At 35.6% G+C, this 15,850-nt stretch overlaps 2 protein-coding genes across 3 annotated transcripts; one reads left to right on the top strand and one right to left on the bottom strand.

Moving 5' to 3' along the window:
• The first annotated feature begins 245 nt into the window (after window positions 1-245).
• Window positions 246-4,835, top strand: LOC107429700 (OVARIAN TUMOR DOMAIN-containing deubiquitinating enzyme 1). 2 transcript variants are annotated; one of them, XM_016040436.4, is made up of 10 exons: window positions 246-530; window positions 1,016-1,317; window positions 1,593-1,658; window positions 1,734-1,817; window positions 1,966-2,088; window positions 2,947-2,999; window positions 3,147-3,196; window positions 3,271-3,371; window positions 3,829-4,106; window positions 4,499-4,835. In XM_016040436.4, the coding sequence occupies exons 2-9, from the start codon at window positions 1,150-1,152 to the stop codon at window positions 4,087-4,089; spliced, it is 906 nt and encodes a 301-aa protein (XP_015895922.2). In that variant the 5' UTR covers window positions 246-530; window positions 1,016-1,149; the 3' UTR covers window positions 4,090-4,106; window positions 4,499-4,835. The 2 variants fall into 2 exon arrangements, with proteins under 2 accessions (XP_015895922.2, XP_015895923.2); XM_016040437.4 differs by having other exon boundaries at window positions 246-534.
• A 1,395-nt stretch (window positions 4,836-6,230) lies between these two features.
• LOC107429699 (protein MEI2-like 4) lies at window positions 6,231-14,094 on the bottom strand. Its single transcript, XM_016040435.4, has 14 exons — window positions 13,207-14,094; window positions 12,393-12,438; window positions 11,077-11,406; window positions 10,466-10,899; window positions 10,195-10,353; window positions 9,936-10,052; window positions 9,698-9,846; window positions 9,258-9,355; window positions 8,753-9,154; window positions 7,987-8,635; window positions 7,559-7,643; window positions 7,343-7,411; window positions 7,087-7,266; window positions 6,231-6,872 (listed from the first exon to the last, which is right to left on the bottom strand). Exons 3-14 carry the CDS (start codon window positions 11,309-11,311, stop codon window positions 6,714-6,716), a joined length of 2,736 nt encoding a protein of 911 aa, XP_015895921.3. The 5' UTR covers window positions 11,312-11,406; window positions 12,393-12,438; window positions 13,207-14,094; the 3' UTR covers window positions 6,231-6,713.
• Window positions 14,095-15,850: the final 1,756 nt, after the last annotated feature.

Below are 15,850 nucleotides of genomic sequence, written 5' to 3'. Positions count from 1 at the left end.
ATTAATTAATTAATTACCAAAAAGGTTTTAATACTTTTTAATCCGATCCGCTAAAGAAAAGATGCTCTTCTTTTTTCTGTTTTTTTTTTAATGAAAAACAAAAATCTATAATCAATAAAACAAAGTTAAAAACCAAGATAAAAAAATATATTTTTGGAAAAGAAAGAAATAAATAAAAAGGGTAGAATTCCATGTATATGGGGATAAAGCCACGTGAGGAAGATCGGTAAAAACGGAAAGTGCATATGCGGAAGCCCTAGAATGGAGCCCGATAGATTTTTTCGTTTTTTTTTGATAAATAATAGAGTCTGAGAGTTAATAGAGAATAAACCAACCAAAAAATTAAAAATGAACAAACAAAAGATAAATAACCAAAAAAAAAAAGCGAAAAACGTCACTCCGCTCGACTCCACTAAAGGCTGGTTTTAGCAGATCAGACTCCAAGCCTTCCCATACCAATTCCATTTCGATCTGACGGAAAAAGTTTGACGAATCCGCTTCATTTTTTCAGTTTCTTGAGTTCTCGATTTGTACGTAAGGCTTTTTTTTTTCCTTTTTTTTTTCCTTTTTTTCTTCTTTTTTTTTTTTTTTTTTTTTTGGTTAATCTGTTTTCCTCTTCCAACTTTGAAATAGTTAGGTGATTTGAGGTCTATGGAATTTCCCTCGTATCCGTACATGTTTTTGCAAATTTTAATTGTTGAATGTGTAAAAGCTAGTTTCAGTCTCTTTATATTGATATCTTTTTACTGTATTGAAATCGACAAGCGACACTTCTATTTTATCTGGGATTAAGGCTATGTTCTACTTGTTCATGATTCATCTAAAGCTGCTGCTTGTGTATATGTAGTATCAACTTTGCCAGATGTTAAATGTATTAACGATATGCATGTATTCCTTGACACTGTTGGTGAAAATGTTTATGTTTCGAACAGAAAATACTTTTTTCTACTGGTTTTGGAAGTAAAAGATGGAACTTTTTTTCTAATTTTTTTTATTTGTTCATATATTCCGGCAGGTAGAGCTCCGCGAAGGGATTGGTTCACCTTGTTGAAGGAAGCATTATAGGCTATATCCGTAATCTGTTTACCAGTTGAAAAGGTAGTGAGCAAACAATCAGTCAAACTCTTGTTAATTGGGTTTAGAGAGACAATGCAGAATCAAGAAGGGCTCCAAGCAGATGGGGAAGTCAAGTCCGCAACATCTGTCCCTGCTACTGAATTTGATGAGTGGGCAAATTTTGCTGATAATGATATCATGCAGCAGCATTCTGCAATCCACGCTGAGGAAGCCGAGAAAATTCCCTACGTAGCTGACAAGGCAAGACCCACAATATAGAAATGTTTGAACTGCTTGTCTTGTAGCTTTGATAGCATTTAATTTTGTTTATTGTTAAATTCTTACAGGCCTATGTATATAAATACATGTATGTACATGTATGGTTTTCTGTTTTCTGTCCTTAATATTACTTTTTGATATTCAATTCTTGTTGAGCCAAATGGTTTAGACACCAATACCCTTATTTGCTCGGGTGTAGATTGCTTTTCCTTCATTTCGAGTACTGCTAATGTAACTTTCGTTTGATACATCTACAGGAACCCCTCTCTTCATTAGCGGCTGAATATCAATCTGGCAGCACTATCTTGTTGGAGAAAATAAAGGTTCTTTCTGCTCTGTGTTTGTTGTTCTCATTTATAGGACTCCTTCGAGACTAATTTTTATTGCTGTTGTTGAAGGTGCTCAATGAACAATATGCTTCCATCCGAAGAACTCGGGGAGATGGGAACTGTTTCTTTCGGAGCTTTATGTTTTCATACCTTGTATGTCTGAATATACTTGTACTCAATTAATTTTGTACTTGGAGGCTTATTTCCTAACGGATAAGTAAATCGCCTAAACTTATTGTCCGATGGAAATAAGTAATTCTGGAATTTTTAGCTGTTAATAAATTTTCGGACTGCCTGATAGGAGCACATTTTGGAATCCCAAGACCAAGCAGAAGTTAATCGTATCAAAGCCAATGTTGAGGAATGTCGAAAAACACTTCAGGGCCTGGGTTATACTGATTTTACTTTTGAGGACTTCTTTACGGTAAATATGTAGCCATTTTTAATATTCTCTTTATGAAAGGTTGTTTTCTTTTTCTTTTAAGCCCATCAAATATATTTCTCTAGAAAGGAAAGTCAATAATCTTATGTGTAAGCATTTACTTAAAATGAACACAAATCCAGTAGTTTGCAATCCAGTAGATATATTCCTAATCAACAAGTGGAAATAACTGATGATTTCATACTGCAATTCACCAATAATTCTGCATCATGTATTTGTTATGGTATTATTTTCTTATGCAAAAAAAGCTAGGAAATGCTCTCTGTACCCCTGTGCTAAAAGGGTAAAGTAATTCCATGAATGCTGACTATTTTTTTAAATGGAAAATTGTTTTTCAATTTGGAAATGAAACTTGTATAGATCATTATTTTTATTAAGCTTTAAAAATAATCTTTCATTGGCATATTACTAATGCTGACTTCATTTTTTTCCTAAAATGGAAAATTATTTTTCTGTTTGGAAATGAAACTTGCACTAGATCATCATTTTTATTAAGCTTTAAAAATACTATTCCATTTGCATATTATTAACGCTTTAGATGAAAAGGCTGGCTAAATTTTTGAAATCTAATGACATTTATGACGTGGCTTCTGGTTGGAACATGAAGCCTGTGCTAACAATTGAAGAAACCCTATTTAGTTAAACTGTTTCATATATAACATGGCAAATGAAAGAAAGTGGACAACCATGGTTTGAGAAAATCTGGAGTACATAATTGATGGCTGGAGACATGGATAAATGTTGGACCAGTTAGATAAATTTGGATACTATTTATTCATGAAATATGACTAGGCTTTGGCAGAATATTCTAAATTTGACTTTACATGAAAACTTTTTCAGTTATTTATCGAGCAACTGGACAGTGTTCTTCAAGGAAATGAAGATTCTATAAGGTATTGATCACATGCTCCTTCACCTTGGCAGTTACATTAGCCAGTAACTGTTTAGGTGTAATTAAATACCAGAGTCATCAGTTGTGTCTCTGGAGAAAGTGAAAAATTTTTGCTTGTGGAATAAACAAGATTTGTTACTTTTAACAGTCATGATGAGCTCGTAGTTAGGAGTCGAGACCAGTCAATATCTGACTATGGTGAGTGATGTTAAAGTACGTAAAGGTTTCATATCCTGCCCCTTACTATGTTTCTGATGTATTTGGTTTGTTAGTTGTAATGTTTTTCAGATTTGTTACTGCTGGTGAAATACAAAAACGCTCAGAGTTTTTTGAACCCTTCATAATGGGATTAACAAATGCAACAGTAGAGCAGGTTTGTTCAATTAAGTTAAGAAGTTGATACCATTTGCCATCTTTCTGTGCAAGTATTTTGTTATTAGTGTTGCAAGTGATAAGTCAAAGTATTTCATTTAAGTTGTCTGCACCTAATCCACTGGGAGGCGACCATCTTGTGCTTTCAAGAGAAGGAAAAAAAAAAAAAAAAAGATGATTGTTTATTCTCAGTTCCATCTGTGTACAATAGCCTCATTCTTTTTGACATTTCTTCATGCTGGGGCATTGCTCTAATTATTACAACTAAAACAAGCAAAGAAACTATAATATTTTTCATCGTTACCTCTGTTAATGAAACAACACTTCAATATCTTTATGTGTTCTAGCAAGAATGTTATAACTTGTGTCAATGAGATTTGGAGCTAGATTAGCAATTTTTAATGCTTTTTGTGTGTTTTCATCTTGCTCTCCCTATGAACTGATTTGTTTTGGCATAGTTCTGCAAGTCCTCAGTGGAACCTATGGGTGAAGAAAGTGATCATGTGCACATAACTGCCCTCTCAGATGCATTGGGTGTGCCAATCCGTGTAGTGTACCTTGACCGCAGCTCATGTGACAATGGTGGTGTCAGTGTAAATCATCATGATTTCATTCCTGCTGACAGTAATCTCCCTAATGCTAGTGGTGGCAAGACATTCAGCCCCTTTATTACCTTACTATATCGCCCAGGTCACTACGATATTCTCTACCAGAAGTGATGGTCTCAGCTATTCCTGTAAGTTTCACATATTGTTTTGTATCATGATAGTGGTGCATCTCTAAACAGAAATTAATATTCTTTACCACTCCACCTTCATGCCAATTTTCATATCACATTCATTGGTTTATGAATCTCTTCTGCTATTGATGTCTCTTACCGATCACAAATCCATTAACAAGCCATTCTGCATGGGGGCTTGCTAATAAGCACCATAAAATGTGAAACAGAAGGCATTTTAGCATGGATATGTCAGCATTTTCCTTCGTGAATTGACTCATTGTGGTTGATAATGTTAACAAGCTAGATATTTTAACCATAGTTGAATGATTGTTTGATTAGGCAGAAATTTCATTTTGGATCTGATCTGTAAGAGGCAGTACTGACTTTTGTTTATGTACCTGCCACAGGCGAGTAGGTATTCCCTGGTTAGAGAATGAGGCTTCCAAGAATGAATTGACGGAGACGTTCAGTTGCTGACTGCTGTAAATGCCAAAAGCTCTTTCTCTAGTTCATGTTGTAACTTGTTCTAATGTGTTCAAATACTCCTGAGCTGTGTGAGTGGGGCCATAAACTCGAGAGTTACCAGAAAACCTGGAACAATCGTGTGTTTTCAATTCAGGACTGAATAAACTACACATGAAGTATCTTAACCTTCTTTTCTTGTCATAAGAAATCGCATTCTTAACTTGTGGATGATTTACATTGAATGAAATCTGCTTTGATTGTTCGCTTGCTTTTTCAAAATCGTTGTTAAGTCTGAGGTTTTGGCTGGAGAGTATTGGTTATTTTTGTCAGAAAAGAGGAGTTTCCATTTATGGTATGCCTGTGCTCATAAGTTTTAGAGACATAAAGGCGAACTCAACTTTGGGTCTCAAATTGGCGCAAAATATCAATTTGTGGAATTGTGGGAACGCATTACTCATCACCAGGTGGACCTCGGATATGGCGTCCTAAGAAACCTAGACCTTACGGATTATATAATTGGTAAATGGATTTTTTTTTAGGTAGAAATTATAATTGGTAAATTGATATTGGACTAGAAAAGACATTCCTTTCTGCTTCTCTGCGGATGATGAGACATTCTTTTCTGCTTCGTGGGAGATTTTTTTGGGCCTCTATGAATCTGTGCTGTATCACCCCCCCCCCCCCCCCCACACCAAAAAAAAAAAAAAAAAAAAAACACAAAGGCAGTAGAGATTAAAATAAACAGTGCAGTGACAATAAATGCTCGGTCTCCTTTTTCATTATGGCCATGGCGAAACTACATTGAGCCAAAGTGTGCGCTAGCGTGCCCTTCTGTCCCCGCTTTCTCGGGCTCTATTGATGCCCCTAAATGGTAGAACATGTCCAATGGTGATCCAATTGGATTAGAGATAAATTGAATAATTAAACCTTCCGTCCACCTGAGGTGCACGTGCTCTAAACTTTAATATTAAAATATTGTCGCTTCGCTCTTCATTTGTCTGCTGCATAATGCCTATCTATGAGAAATTTTGGTAGAACACACTTATACAATGAGCCTGAGACACGAAGAATCTCACCTAGTTCTTAAAACAGCACCATTGGCGAAGTACCATTCACCCAAAAGAGGAAAAAACAAAAACAAATAAAATAAAATAAAAAAAATTACATTGGCAAAGGGTGAAATCTCATTGTCAGTGTCTCATTGACACAATTCCACCCAAGATGCAGTTTTACGTTTTTAAATGTCTCATTGGCAATGCCATTTTTAGATCCATTGACAATATCACCCCCAGATCCGGTCTTATGTTGTGCGGCTATTTTAGTTGTTCAGCGGCTTATTTGAAACCGCACCAGTGGATGTAATGCCAACGGCTACTCTTTTGCTTTTGAAACAAGCGAATTACTACTCAATAACACCCATTTTTAGATAGGTAGACGTATAGAATATTACACGAGGGTAGGTAAATTTATATATCTTATCATGACGTCAAAATGGATTAAAGATTGCAAGTAAACAGACAGGAGCAAAACAATTTTAGAGGACCCAAAGACTTCCTAACAGGCAACAGACTAGACAATTAGTTTATAGTTTCAAAATTTTTTAGCACAAAATTCACACGTATATCTAAGAGATTACAGTCAAATAAAAAAAAAGCAGAAAATAAAATGCCCATAGGAAAAGAAAAAGAATGATGATATATAGCAATTATATCTCCTCAAACCGCATCAGACCATCTCTTCATTGCCCAGAAACTCCTATACATGAATTTTTCTTTCCTTTTTTTGTTTTTTTCTCTTAATGTATATGGTTACTCTCAATAGTCCATTCAAAATTTCGAAGCTACACCTCATACTTCCTCTCTTCTTTCTCTCCCACAACTGTTCCAGAATTATACAAGAAAATCTCAAGAAAACTGGAAGACCACTTAGCATTGGCTAAGCATTTCACAATTCAATATGAAAAATCTGAAGAAAATTGGAAAAACCGCTTAGCATTGGCTAAGCATTTGTCTCCATTTTCAATAGCTTGTCAATCACGAAAGAAACTTATTTTTCCCTCTCTTCAGGCACCCCTGTTATGTCACCAGGTAGTGAGGTAGACGTAGATTAGTTACTCAGTCCTACAAGGTTAGTGCCCACAAAAAATAAGTGGCATGCTTAGTCTGACTCCTTTGCAGAACCAAAAGACGTTTCTCCTTGAGAAGTATCCTCCCCATTTACCAAATTTGGCGGGCTTTCCTGATAATTATCCTCATGTGTATTTGTTCGAGCTTTTCCGGGTCTCGTTCGAACATTAACTCCCATTGGAAATGGCACCTGCAATCAAACAAGGTCAGCAGAGGATTAGTCTTATCTCACTCATTATAATTATATTACTATAAGTCTTATTGTTGTCAACATTCTAGTAGATGTATCAGAACAATTTCTCACTATCAACTCCACCATGAACCTTTGCTGGCATTTCAGGTTCTAATAATGTTCAATTAACTGAGGAATAAAGAAATAACTAATTCGAATATGATTCTCATACCTGATCACCTGCATGTGGGCCATCAGTTTTGAAGAGAATAGGTCGGCATCGCTTGTCCTCATTCATCAAGCTTGAGTTTTGGAAATGTGCAATCAGAGCAGCTTTACCTTGAATACGAGCATAGGCTAGAGATGCAACCTTCTCACTATTGAACTTCTCCCATTTCTTGCCATTAAATGACTGCCAAAAACGTATATCTCTTAGCTTTAGTTTTTGTATACATCTTGTTTAATCTAAGGGCTTACACATAACAAACCTGATAGAATGGAATAATCAGGCCGGGATCAGTCATGTTGATGAATGCATACCCCACATTGCATTTGTTCTGGAAGGAAATATGAAAGTCGGTTTAAAACATATATGATACATTAGCAATTTCAACAAGACATGCAAGAGGTTCAGTTTCTCACATACATCCACACTATTTAACAGCAATGTTAAAAGGACTAATCCAGAAAGAAGGAAAACTTGCCTTAAAATCAATTGGTAGATAAATGAAATCATAAGTTCCTCGATGGCGTTCATCAATTGCAGCCAAAAGCATCTTTGAAGTGTACCTGAATGACAACCAAATGAAAGCAAAATCATTTAGTGCTAATTAAAGCAGTTGACATTTAACAACTCAGATTATTAATATGAAGATCTTCATTCACTGCATATCAATTGACATATTTTAATTAGCACATATACCCCCCCCCCCCCCCCCCCCCCCCTCTTCTCTCTCTCTTTCCTAATATTGCTCAATTGGTAACAACCTTCCTCGGAAAACAAGTCATGTCAAGAATTTATGGTTCATAAATAACATTTCATACCAAATTAAATGATAACAACTCCTGATGGTAAGAATTTTACATCTACTCATTGAAGCTGCTCCCAAAATTGAGGTGCGAAGCTACTTACTTGTTAGGAATGTTCTTTATCATAAGTGTTGTTCGGTTGTCTTCTCCTCTCATTATGCGGTCAATATCCAGTTCATATTGTTTTTTGTTGTCAACTGGATTTGAGTTGCCTTCATTTCTACGACTTCTAGCCCTTTCATTAGGGGGATCAAATGAATTCATAAGTGGAACCATTTGGCCTCTTCCTGGAAACATCATGCACCTCTGATGATGGGACTGTAGTCCTACATTTTTGGAGGAAATTGACATATCTATGCAGTTGCCACCAACATGAGGAAAGATGTTATGAGAAAGAAATTCAATGGAATGAGGTGAGTTTGAAATTCTCATGTTCCCAAGGGAACCTGGATGAAAACCAGAAGCCTCAGGGGATTCCCCTACATAGGCATGCCGCCTGTCCCAGAGGGAAGGATTAACCACTGGTGCTGACCCCACATGGTGGTTGCTCATGGATAAAGTAGAGTTCAATATATGAGATGGTGCTCTAGGCACTGCATGGAGTCGTGTAGGGGGATGGGCTGCACAAATTCCATTCATAAATGATGGTGAGTTCGGCCACATCATGCCTTGAGGTTGAGAGTGATATGAGTTGCTCCATGTAAAATGATGTCCAGGAAGAGGGCAGCTACTATTACCAGCAGATCCGAAAACTGAGGAAGAGAGTAAGACATATTATCAAGAAAACAGACCATATAGCTTCATCAGCATGGAGAAGGAAACAGAAACACATACATGAACAATAAAGTTGAAAAAGAATTTGTACTTACCACCTTCACTAAGATCAATCGAATGGCCATTTGAGTTTACTCTGCAAAATTGTCTATTATCAATTCTTTCTGGAGGTCTAGGATTGACAGTTGCAGTAGCAGTTCCCGGAGAATTGCAGTGAGAACCATTAGTTAAACCATCATGATACTCTGGAAGTGAATGAGGATGAAAAGCTGGTGTGCCATGGACATCAAATTTTACTGGTCCTAATGAATGAGTGGAGTCGGTAACACTAGATTGATTGCCAACTGATTCAACTCTAACCAGAGATGGTAAGCTGTTAGGAACACTGGAAGAAATACCATGATGGAATGCAGTATCCAGAGATGGAGTTTGTATTGCACTGTGTACACCAATGATAGTTCCATTATCTACACCAGTGGATGTAATTGCATGTGCAACTGGGCCAATTAACAATATTTTGTGAGACAAGGAGCAAATAAAATTTTCTTCTAATTGAGAGTCAAAATGAGCCTCATGTTTCATTAAAGGCAAATACAATACCAGAAAAACCAGTTGTTGAGTTAATAGGAGGGCTACTTGGCTGCAAATAAAGGCTGCATTCATCTTGCTCCAACTCCGGAGGCAACTGTTGCCCCAAACTGCAGCAGGAAACAAAAACAGACAACATTAATGAAACTTGAGTGGTCAGCCGTAACAGTAATCCGAAGATATATTTGAACATTAAGTAATGCTTTCTCAGTCACTCTTATTCTGGCAACAGAACTAAGGAGTATAGATTCTAAAAACAATAAAAGGTACAGACTGTAAGTTTTTGCTTCAAATAAGCAACAATGCAATTTTTCCCTAATTGAATGTAGAACTGATTATAAGGTCTCTGTCCTCATAATGTTCAATTGCCCTTCCAATCAGGCTAGAATAAATGGATCAGTGAAAATGAATACATGAGCAATAAACACAAATTACGTGCTGGGGGAATATACCGTCTTGCACCACCAGGACGGCTTGGCTCTAGCTTAATTCGTTTGCCAGCTATATCACTCCTGTTTAACGATCGAAGAGCAGCTTCTGCAGCTCTAACATCATAAAATTCAACAAATTTGTGATGACTTCTGTGTGGGGTTTCACGGATCTGCATTCAGGAATAAGAAATAATGATGCATTAGACCATCATTACCACTTTAGCTATGATTAACTAATAAAATTAACACACAGGCTCACCTCTTTGATTTCTCCATAGACACCAAAAATCTGACGAAGTTCATCATTTGAAACAGAAGAATCAAGGTTAAATACAACAAGAGTACCCTGGTTAACATCTTTTTCAGAGGGGTTGTCCTGAAAAAAAGACCCACAGGGAAAATAAAAAGATAGTTTTAAGTACCACGTAGGATGGTATCAACATCACTAATATACAAATCAACAAGACACAATATGATGAAATATCTTCAATCCAGAAGATGAAAACACAGAAGTTCACCTTTGGGATCGAGTAATGTATGTCAAGTTTCCTTCGCCTCAATGGCCTGTTTTGGAGTGATTTCATTGCATTTCTGGATGCTCTAATGTCATAATAGGAGATCATGACAAAACCACGATGCTTGCAGGCTGTATAAAGAGTGCGAATGTCTCCGTATTGCTGCATATTCAAGATATTAAATTTTAGCAAAATCCAACACTTGAATAGTATAGAATGTTGATGATAAAATAAACAAACATACAAACTAGAAACGTAAGTAAAATTTGCACACCTCAAAAAGGGTTCTCAACTCAGAATCTTCAACATTGCTATTTATATTTCTTACAAATAATGTTCTTGAGGGGTGTTCACCATAAGGATGTTCTCCAACAACTGAACCATTACATAACCCAGGCAGACCATTAGAAACTCCTCCAGCAAATTCAGAACTATTTTGTCCAGCAGATAAACCATCATCTTCCAAATCCATCCCTCCAACACTGCTAAAAAGGTCTAGCTCCTCCATTTCGTCCCCACCACTGTACTGGATATTACAGTCAAGCCCATCAGTAATTCCAGAAAGCAAGTCATCATCATCAGGTAGGAGATTTCCAATCGTTTGAGCCTCTATTTCTTCAAGAGATTCAAAGATTTCCTCTTCCTCGCAGTGGGAGGCAAAAGTATCAACTGAATGACCATACATGTTACTGTTTGATGGTAATCTCACTGCACAGAGAAAGTTCGCATTAGCCAAAAAGGGCTTTGTATCAAGCCAGCAAGAATTATCATAAACCGAATGATCAATAAAGATACAGCTATAACACTTTGTTCAAAGTTCAATTTTATGTGCTACACCAGAACATAGACATATAATCTTAAATAAGCAGTGGAAAGGAGACGTACACTTCCTACTAAATAGCTCAGACAATGAACTCGAGAAAAGACTACTCTCATACTGAGAACCCATCTTATTGACTATGCCACCTTCCACAAGATAAGATTCTGGTTCTGCTTTCAAATTAGACCTTGCTCCTTCATCATGTTCTATGGGTTTCAACAAAGGCAAGGAATGACTGAATGGCCTCTCTGCTCCCACAGAGTATCTATTTAAGCTGAAATTGACTTGCTGATCTCGCATAAGGAAAGACTCGGGATGTTCCAGTAACTTCACTTTCTGATGTTCTACTTGTATAAGTTTCTCTGGAGATGGTGATGCAATTAATTTCCAACTTGCTGTTCATGACATGAGATCAACATACACTCCTTAATAACAAAAAACTTATCATAATAATAAATGAAACAAAAAGTTAAGTAGCTGTATTCAAAACGCTGGCAGCCTCTTCCAAATTCTTAACCTAGATATAATTGTCGATATATATGTGGTAATAATGGTGCTATACTATCAAAAGAGAAAGGGGGTAGATGTTTGCTACACAATGTCATAGCAAGAATCATGTACCAAATGTACAGTCAGAAACTGTGATCGCGAACTTTCGAGATAATTTGCTTAATATGCTACAATGTGTACTAACTTAAGAGTTTTAAGAGACCATAATTTTATTGTTTTGCCCTCCAACTTATTACAAATTCATAAAAATCTTCCTAATTGTAGGATTGAGGTTTTATTGATAACATGATTGGTTTAAGTAGTGTGGTAATATGAAAGTGAGTATCCACTTAACAGAATGCAACAGATTTTAACATCTAAACACATATATAACCATAATAATATGAAATATTAGTTGAAATTGTTCAGAATTGTCATAAAAACAAACTTCTTTTCAGATAAGTTGAAAGTTCGCCTTTACCATATTCTCCTTTATTGGAAACCTTAAACATGTTGAAATATTTTATCAGTAGCATTCTAAACCTACAGGGTTTTCCCTAGTATTCATCACATTAACACAACTTCCAAAACCATCGGAAAGTGCGACACACCAGTATGATGGCATAAATGTCGGAATCAAAAAAGAGGAGTAAAGACAATTCTAAATTTCTAAAGTACATAAAGATATTAATTTAATTTGCAGTTATAATTGGAGCGAGCTCAACAACATTCTCACAGTTAAGTCAGTAAAACCCTCTGCATCCAGTATTTTGATAACAATTAGTAAAAAGATTATAATTTAAAACTTAAATTGCAAAGAAAATCAACTGTCTTTGTTTTATATTTATGGTCCAAGACAGCAAGACCAGAGTTTTGCAGAATGGAAACAAACCATGGTTGTCAGGCTCGTTCTTTGACTTCCAGAACTCAGTCTGCCTCTGAAAGTTTCAAAAGTAAAAAGAATAAGGACAACTAGAAGTTGAAAAATAAAAAATATAAGGAAAGGAATAACGAACTAGGAGCATGTATGAGATCTTCAACAAAGCAAAAAACAACATAGAGTTCCAATAGGAGAAAGGAATCCAAAGGCGCATAGCAATCAATACCTCGTTACCGCTCACCATATCAGATGGCACGATCAAACCCAGATGGTATAAACCCAAAAATTTTCAAAAAATAAAAAATGAAATTCCTTCTCAAACGGCAAAAACCGCATGAACACCTCTATACACAGTTCAAAATTTTTTGGCAGGCACAAAATGAAAGCATAAAGATTTAAGCAAACTGCGCCACAAAATTACGAATGCTTTTGAAATTAATATTTTTTTTTTTTTTCACGTTTAGGTAGAAGGTAGATTTAGAGGGAAAATATAAAAACAAGTATTTCTTATTTTTCTTATTTTATGGGATGTAAAAACTAGTTGAATGACCTTAAGATCTCGGATATGGGTCATCAAATTATCCAAATTGTTATTTCTAGACATGCATATTTCCATTTATTTCTGTATAACTAGAAAATAAGAAATGATCTCTAAAAATCTTTTAACAGAAATTCTGTGAGCAATTTTTGAGATCAGCAAGATCGCAAGCAACTAAAGAAAAATAACAATATCACTTCACGCAAAAATTTAAAGAAGAAAAGGGGAAAAAAAAAAAAAAAAAAGGGCTGAAAATTCAGCAAGAGACGATAGATTTTTTTTACTTACCAATAAACTTTTCCGAGAAACGAAATAGGAGAATCGATCAGACGATCAAAGAAAGAAAAAACAGCCGGAAAACTTGAAATGCGACGAGAATTCAACAGCAGCAAAGCGTAGAAATTTCAAATCGCATTCGGGGCGCAAAGCGAGAAATAGAAAGAGAGAGAGAGAGAGAGAGATTGGGATAAAGGAGTTTTAAAACAAGGATGAAGAGGCAGAGGAAAAATAAAAAATAGAATAAATTACGGCATAAGGCAAGGGGATTGAAGAAGGGATCATCTAGGCATCTGTGCCGTGTAAGATCCTCCAAAGCTTCTTTGATGCCCTTTTTTCCTGCATTGCACGTTAACCTCCCCACCCTTCCAAACCCATCCTCTCTCTATTACTCTCTCTTAATTTTCCTTCCTTTTTAGTTTTATTTTTTGGCCCTTTTATGCTTTCATTGCTCTTCCTTTTCTTTTCCTTCTTTTTTTATTATTATTATTATTAAAAAAAGAATTGCTCACAAGCTACACGTTTTCTCTCTCTCTCTCTCTCTGTCTCCAGCTCCACCAAAGCTTTCATCAGCTTCCGTCGGAATCTATGGAATTTCCGGCGAACCACCGCGATTCTCCGGCGAGATTCCTAGCCCTCGCCAGAGAGAGGTATAGAGATTGCTTGTTTTTTTGGTCTCTGAACAACCGGACAGAACTAGAAAAGACAGGGACCAAAAGAAAAAAAAGAAAACCCGATTGGGTCTCCTACAAGGACGAGAGAGAGGGACAGGGAGGTGGCCGTTAAACTGCTAACGGCGTTAAGAGTCCCGTCTAATCCGTTCTGTGGTCTGAGTAAAAGGCAAAGAGGGAAAGAAAGAGAGAAGGAAGGAAGTCTTTGCTGTTGCTGCTTGATATGATCTATCTGTCTGAGCGCCACGCTGGCAGTAAGCATAGAGTTAGTTAAATCATCTATTTTGAAATGACGGAAATATCCCGGCTGAACATGATTGAGTCATTGAAACGGTTATTACTTTTAGGTAAAAAACAGGGGAAGGTGGGTTTTAGGTAATGCTCTAATGCGGACGAAATAGCACTGGGTTTGTGTGTACTGTTTCGAAACTCTCTTAAATTGGTGGGCCTTAAGATACGTGCGCTGTTCAAATTGTTTTACTTGCTCTCTCGAGAATTAATCCTCTGCTTCCGCAACATGATGCTATCTCTGAGTTGTGGTCGAGAATCGCAGCCTTCAGTAACAATTGCCCACGCGTCCGAACATAACTGGTTAAAGCAGCTGTCTAGTATGGAATCCAGTCCAGATCCTCCCTACTTGATTACGCGGCGGCAATCATAATGGAAGTTAAGTGGCCAATTTTTGACAAAATGGAAAAATGATAGCCATACTTAGTGGTGTTATTAAGCATACGTGAACTCTCTGTTACCAGTGACGCGTGTCCTTAATTATGTTTTGCAATGCAGTTTACGCACTCATTTGCAATTTTACTTAAATTACACAAATACCCCCAGCAACGTTCTTGAGCATCAAAAGTTATTCGCATTCCGAAAGTCGAATCAATGCCAACCATAAATTGACCGGTTTGGTTCAGATTAATGAGGTGGAGAACCGGAGCTTCAATCACCGCTCTGAAATTTCTAAATTATTTAAAATATATGTACGTATATTATTTGAATGCTTAAAATCATTAGTTTTATTTTATGGAGCCGTATTTTATTTTTTGATGATCCTCAATGGAGTGGAATATATGCACAACATAGAGACAGACAGCATCAAATCTTTATTATGTTGGATAAGAAACTAATATTTTGTATTACAATTCTTTAACCATTATCATAGGGAACGGATAATACCACAATAATCAAATTTTTTATATCAAATATTAATTATTAATCCGTCCAATATTATATATATTAATTATTAAGAGATGTACCAAATTTTTTATCAATGAAAATAATACCTGAGACTAAATGTAAATAGAAAAAATAGTCGTATATATAACCTTGTGAATATATTAATTTTTGTGATTCTTGTATTATTTTAGCAAAATTATCCAAGGGAAAAGTATTCACGAAAAAAACTTTTTTCCCCCATCATTTACATGTTTGAAGTCATTTTTCCATGATATGTGTCAGAATTTTGATTGTTGAAAACTAAGAAACATGACAAATGAGTTTTGCATCCATATTAAATGATGACTTTACTTTATTATAACAAAATAATAAGAATTCACAAAATTGCAGGGGGAAAAAAAAAAAGAATTCACAAAATAATAATAATAATAATAATAACTAAGAAAAACCAAGTTTATAAATTCTAAAATCTTAATTTTGCAAACTCAATTCTAAATCATATATTCAATTCAATTTAAACCAATGGAGGTAATTGATATTGACATTAATTTAACTTATATTGAAAATTATCAAATTGATTAATAATTAAATCAAATTGATTATTACTAAAATAGGTTGGTTTGTTTATTTATATATATATATATATATATATATATAAAGAAATTTCTTCATTTAATGTGTTTTTCATAAAATTTATTTATTTAATGTTGCGTGTTCTTTTACTAGCGCAGATAAACCAATTTTAATTATAGTATTTATTAGTCATCATGACGTTGGTCTTTATTACGGATACATAATCTAAATATTCT

Source organism: Ziziphus jujuba, chromosome 12 (genome assembly GCF_031755915.1).
Source record: "Ziziphus jujuba cultivar Dongzao chromosome 12, ASM3175591v1".
In the NCBI taxonomy this organism is placed as follows: Eukaryota; Viridiplantae; Streptophyta; class Magnoliopsida; order Rosales; family Rhamnaceae; genus Ziziphus; species Ziziphus jujuba.
The sequence above is the reverse complement of the archived record's forward strand: the minus strand, read 5'-3'. Positions and strand labels throughout refer to the sequence as shown.

What these genes read in the sequence shown, in the direction of transcription:
- LOC107429700 (XM_016040436.4), top strand. Translation starts at nt 1,150, where the DNA reads ATGCAGAATCAAGAAGGGCTCCAAGCAGATGGGGAAGTCAAGTCCGCA. An exon ending in GGAAATGAAGATTCTATAAG is followed by an intron (nt 3,000 to 3,146) that starts GTATTGATCACA and finishes TACTTTTAACAG; the next exon opens with TCATGATGAGCTCGTAGTTA. An exon ending in CAAATGCAACAGTAGAGCAG is followed by an intron (nt 3,372 to 3,828) that starts GTTTGTTCAATT and finishes GTTTTGGCATAG; the next exon opens with TTCTGCAAGTCCTCAGTGGA.
- LOC107429699 (XM_016040435.4), bottom strand. Translation starts at nt 11,311, where the DNA reads ATGCGAGATCAGCAAGTCAATTTCAGCTTAAATAGATACTCTGTGGGA. An exon ending in CGTCCTGGTGGTGCAAGACG is followed by an intron (nt 9,356 to 9,697) that starts GTATATTCCCCC and finishes TTCCTGCTGCAG; the next exon opens with TTTGGGGCAACAGTTGCCTC. An exon ending in GCCCACATGCAGGTGATCAG is followed by an intron (nt 6,873 to 7,086) that starts GTATGAGAATCA and finishes GTTTGATTGCAG; the next exon opens with GTGCCATTTCCAATGGGAGT.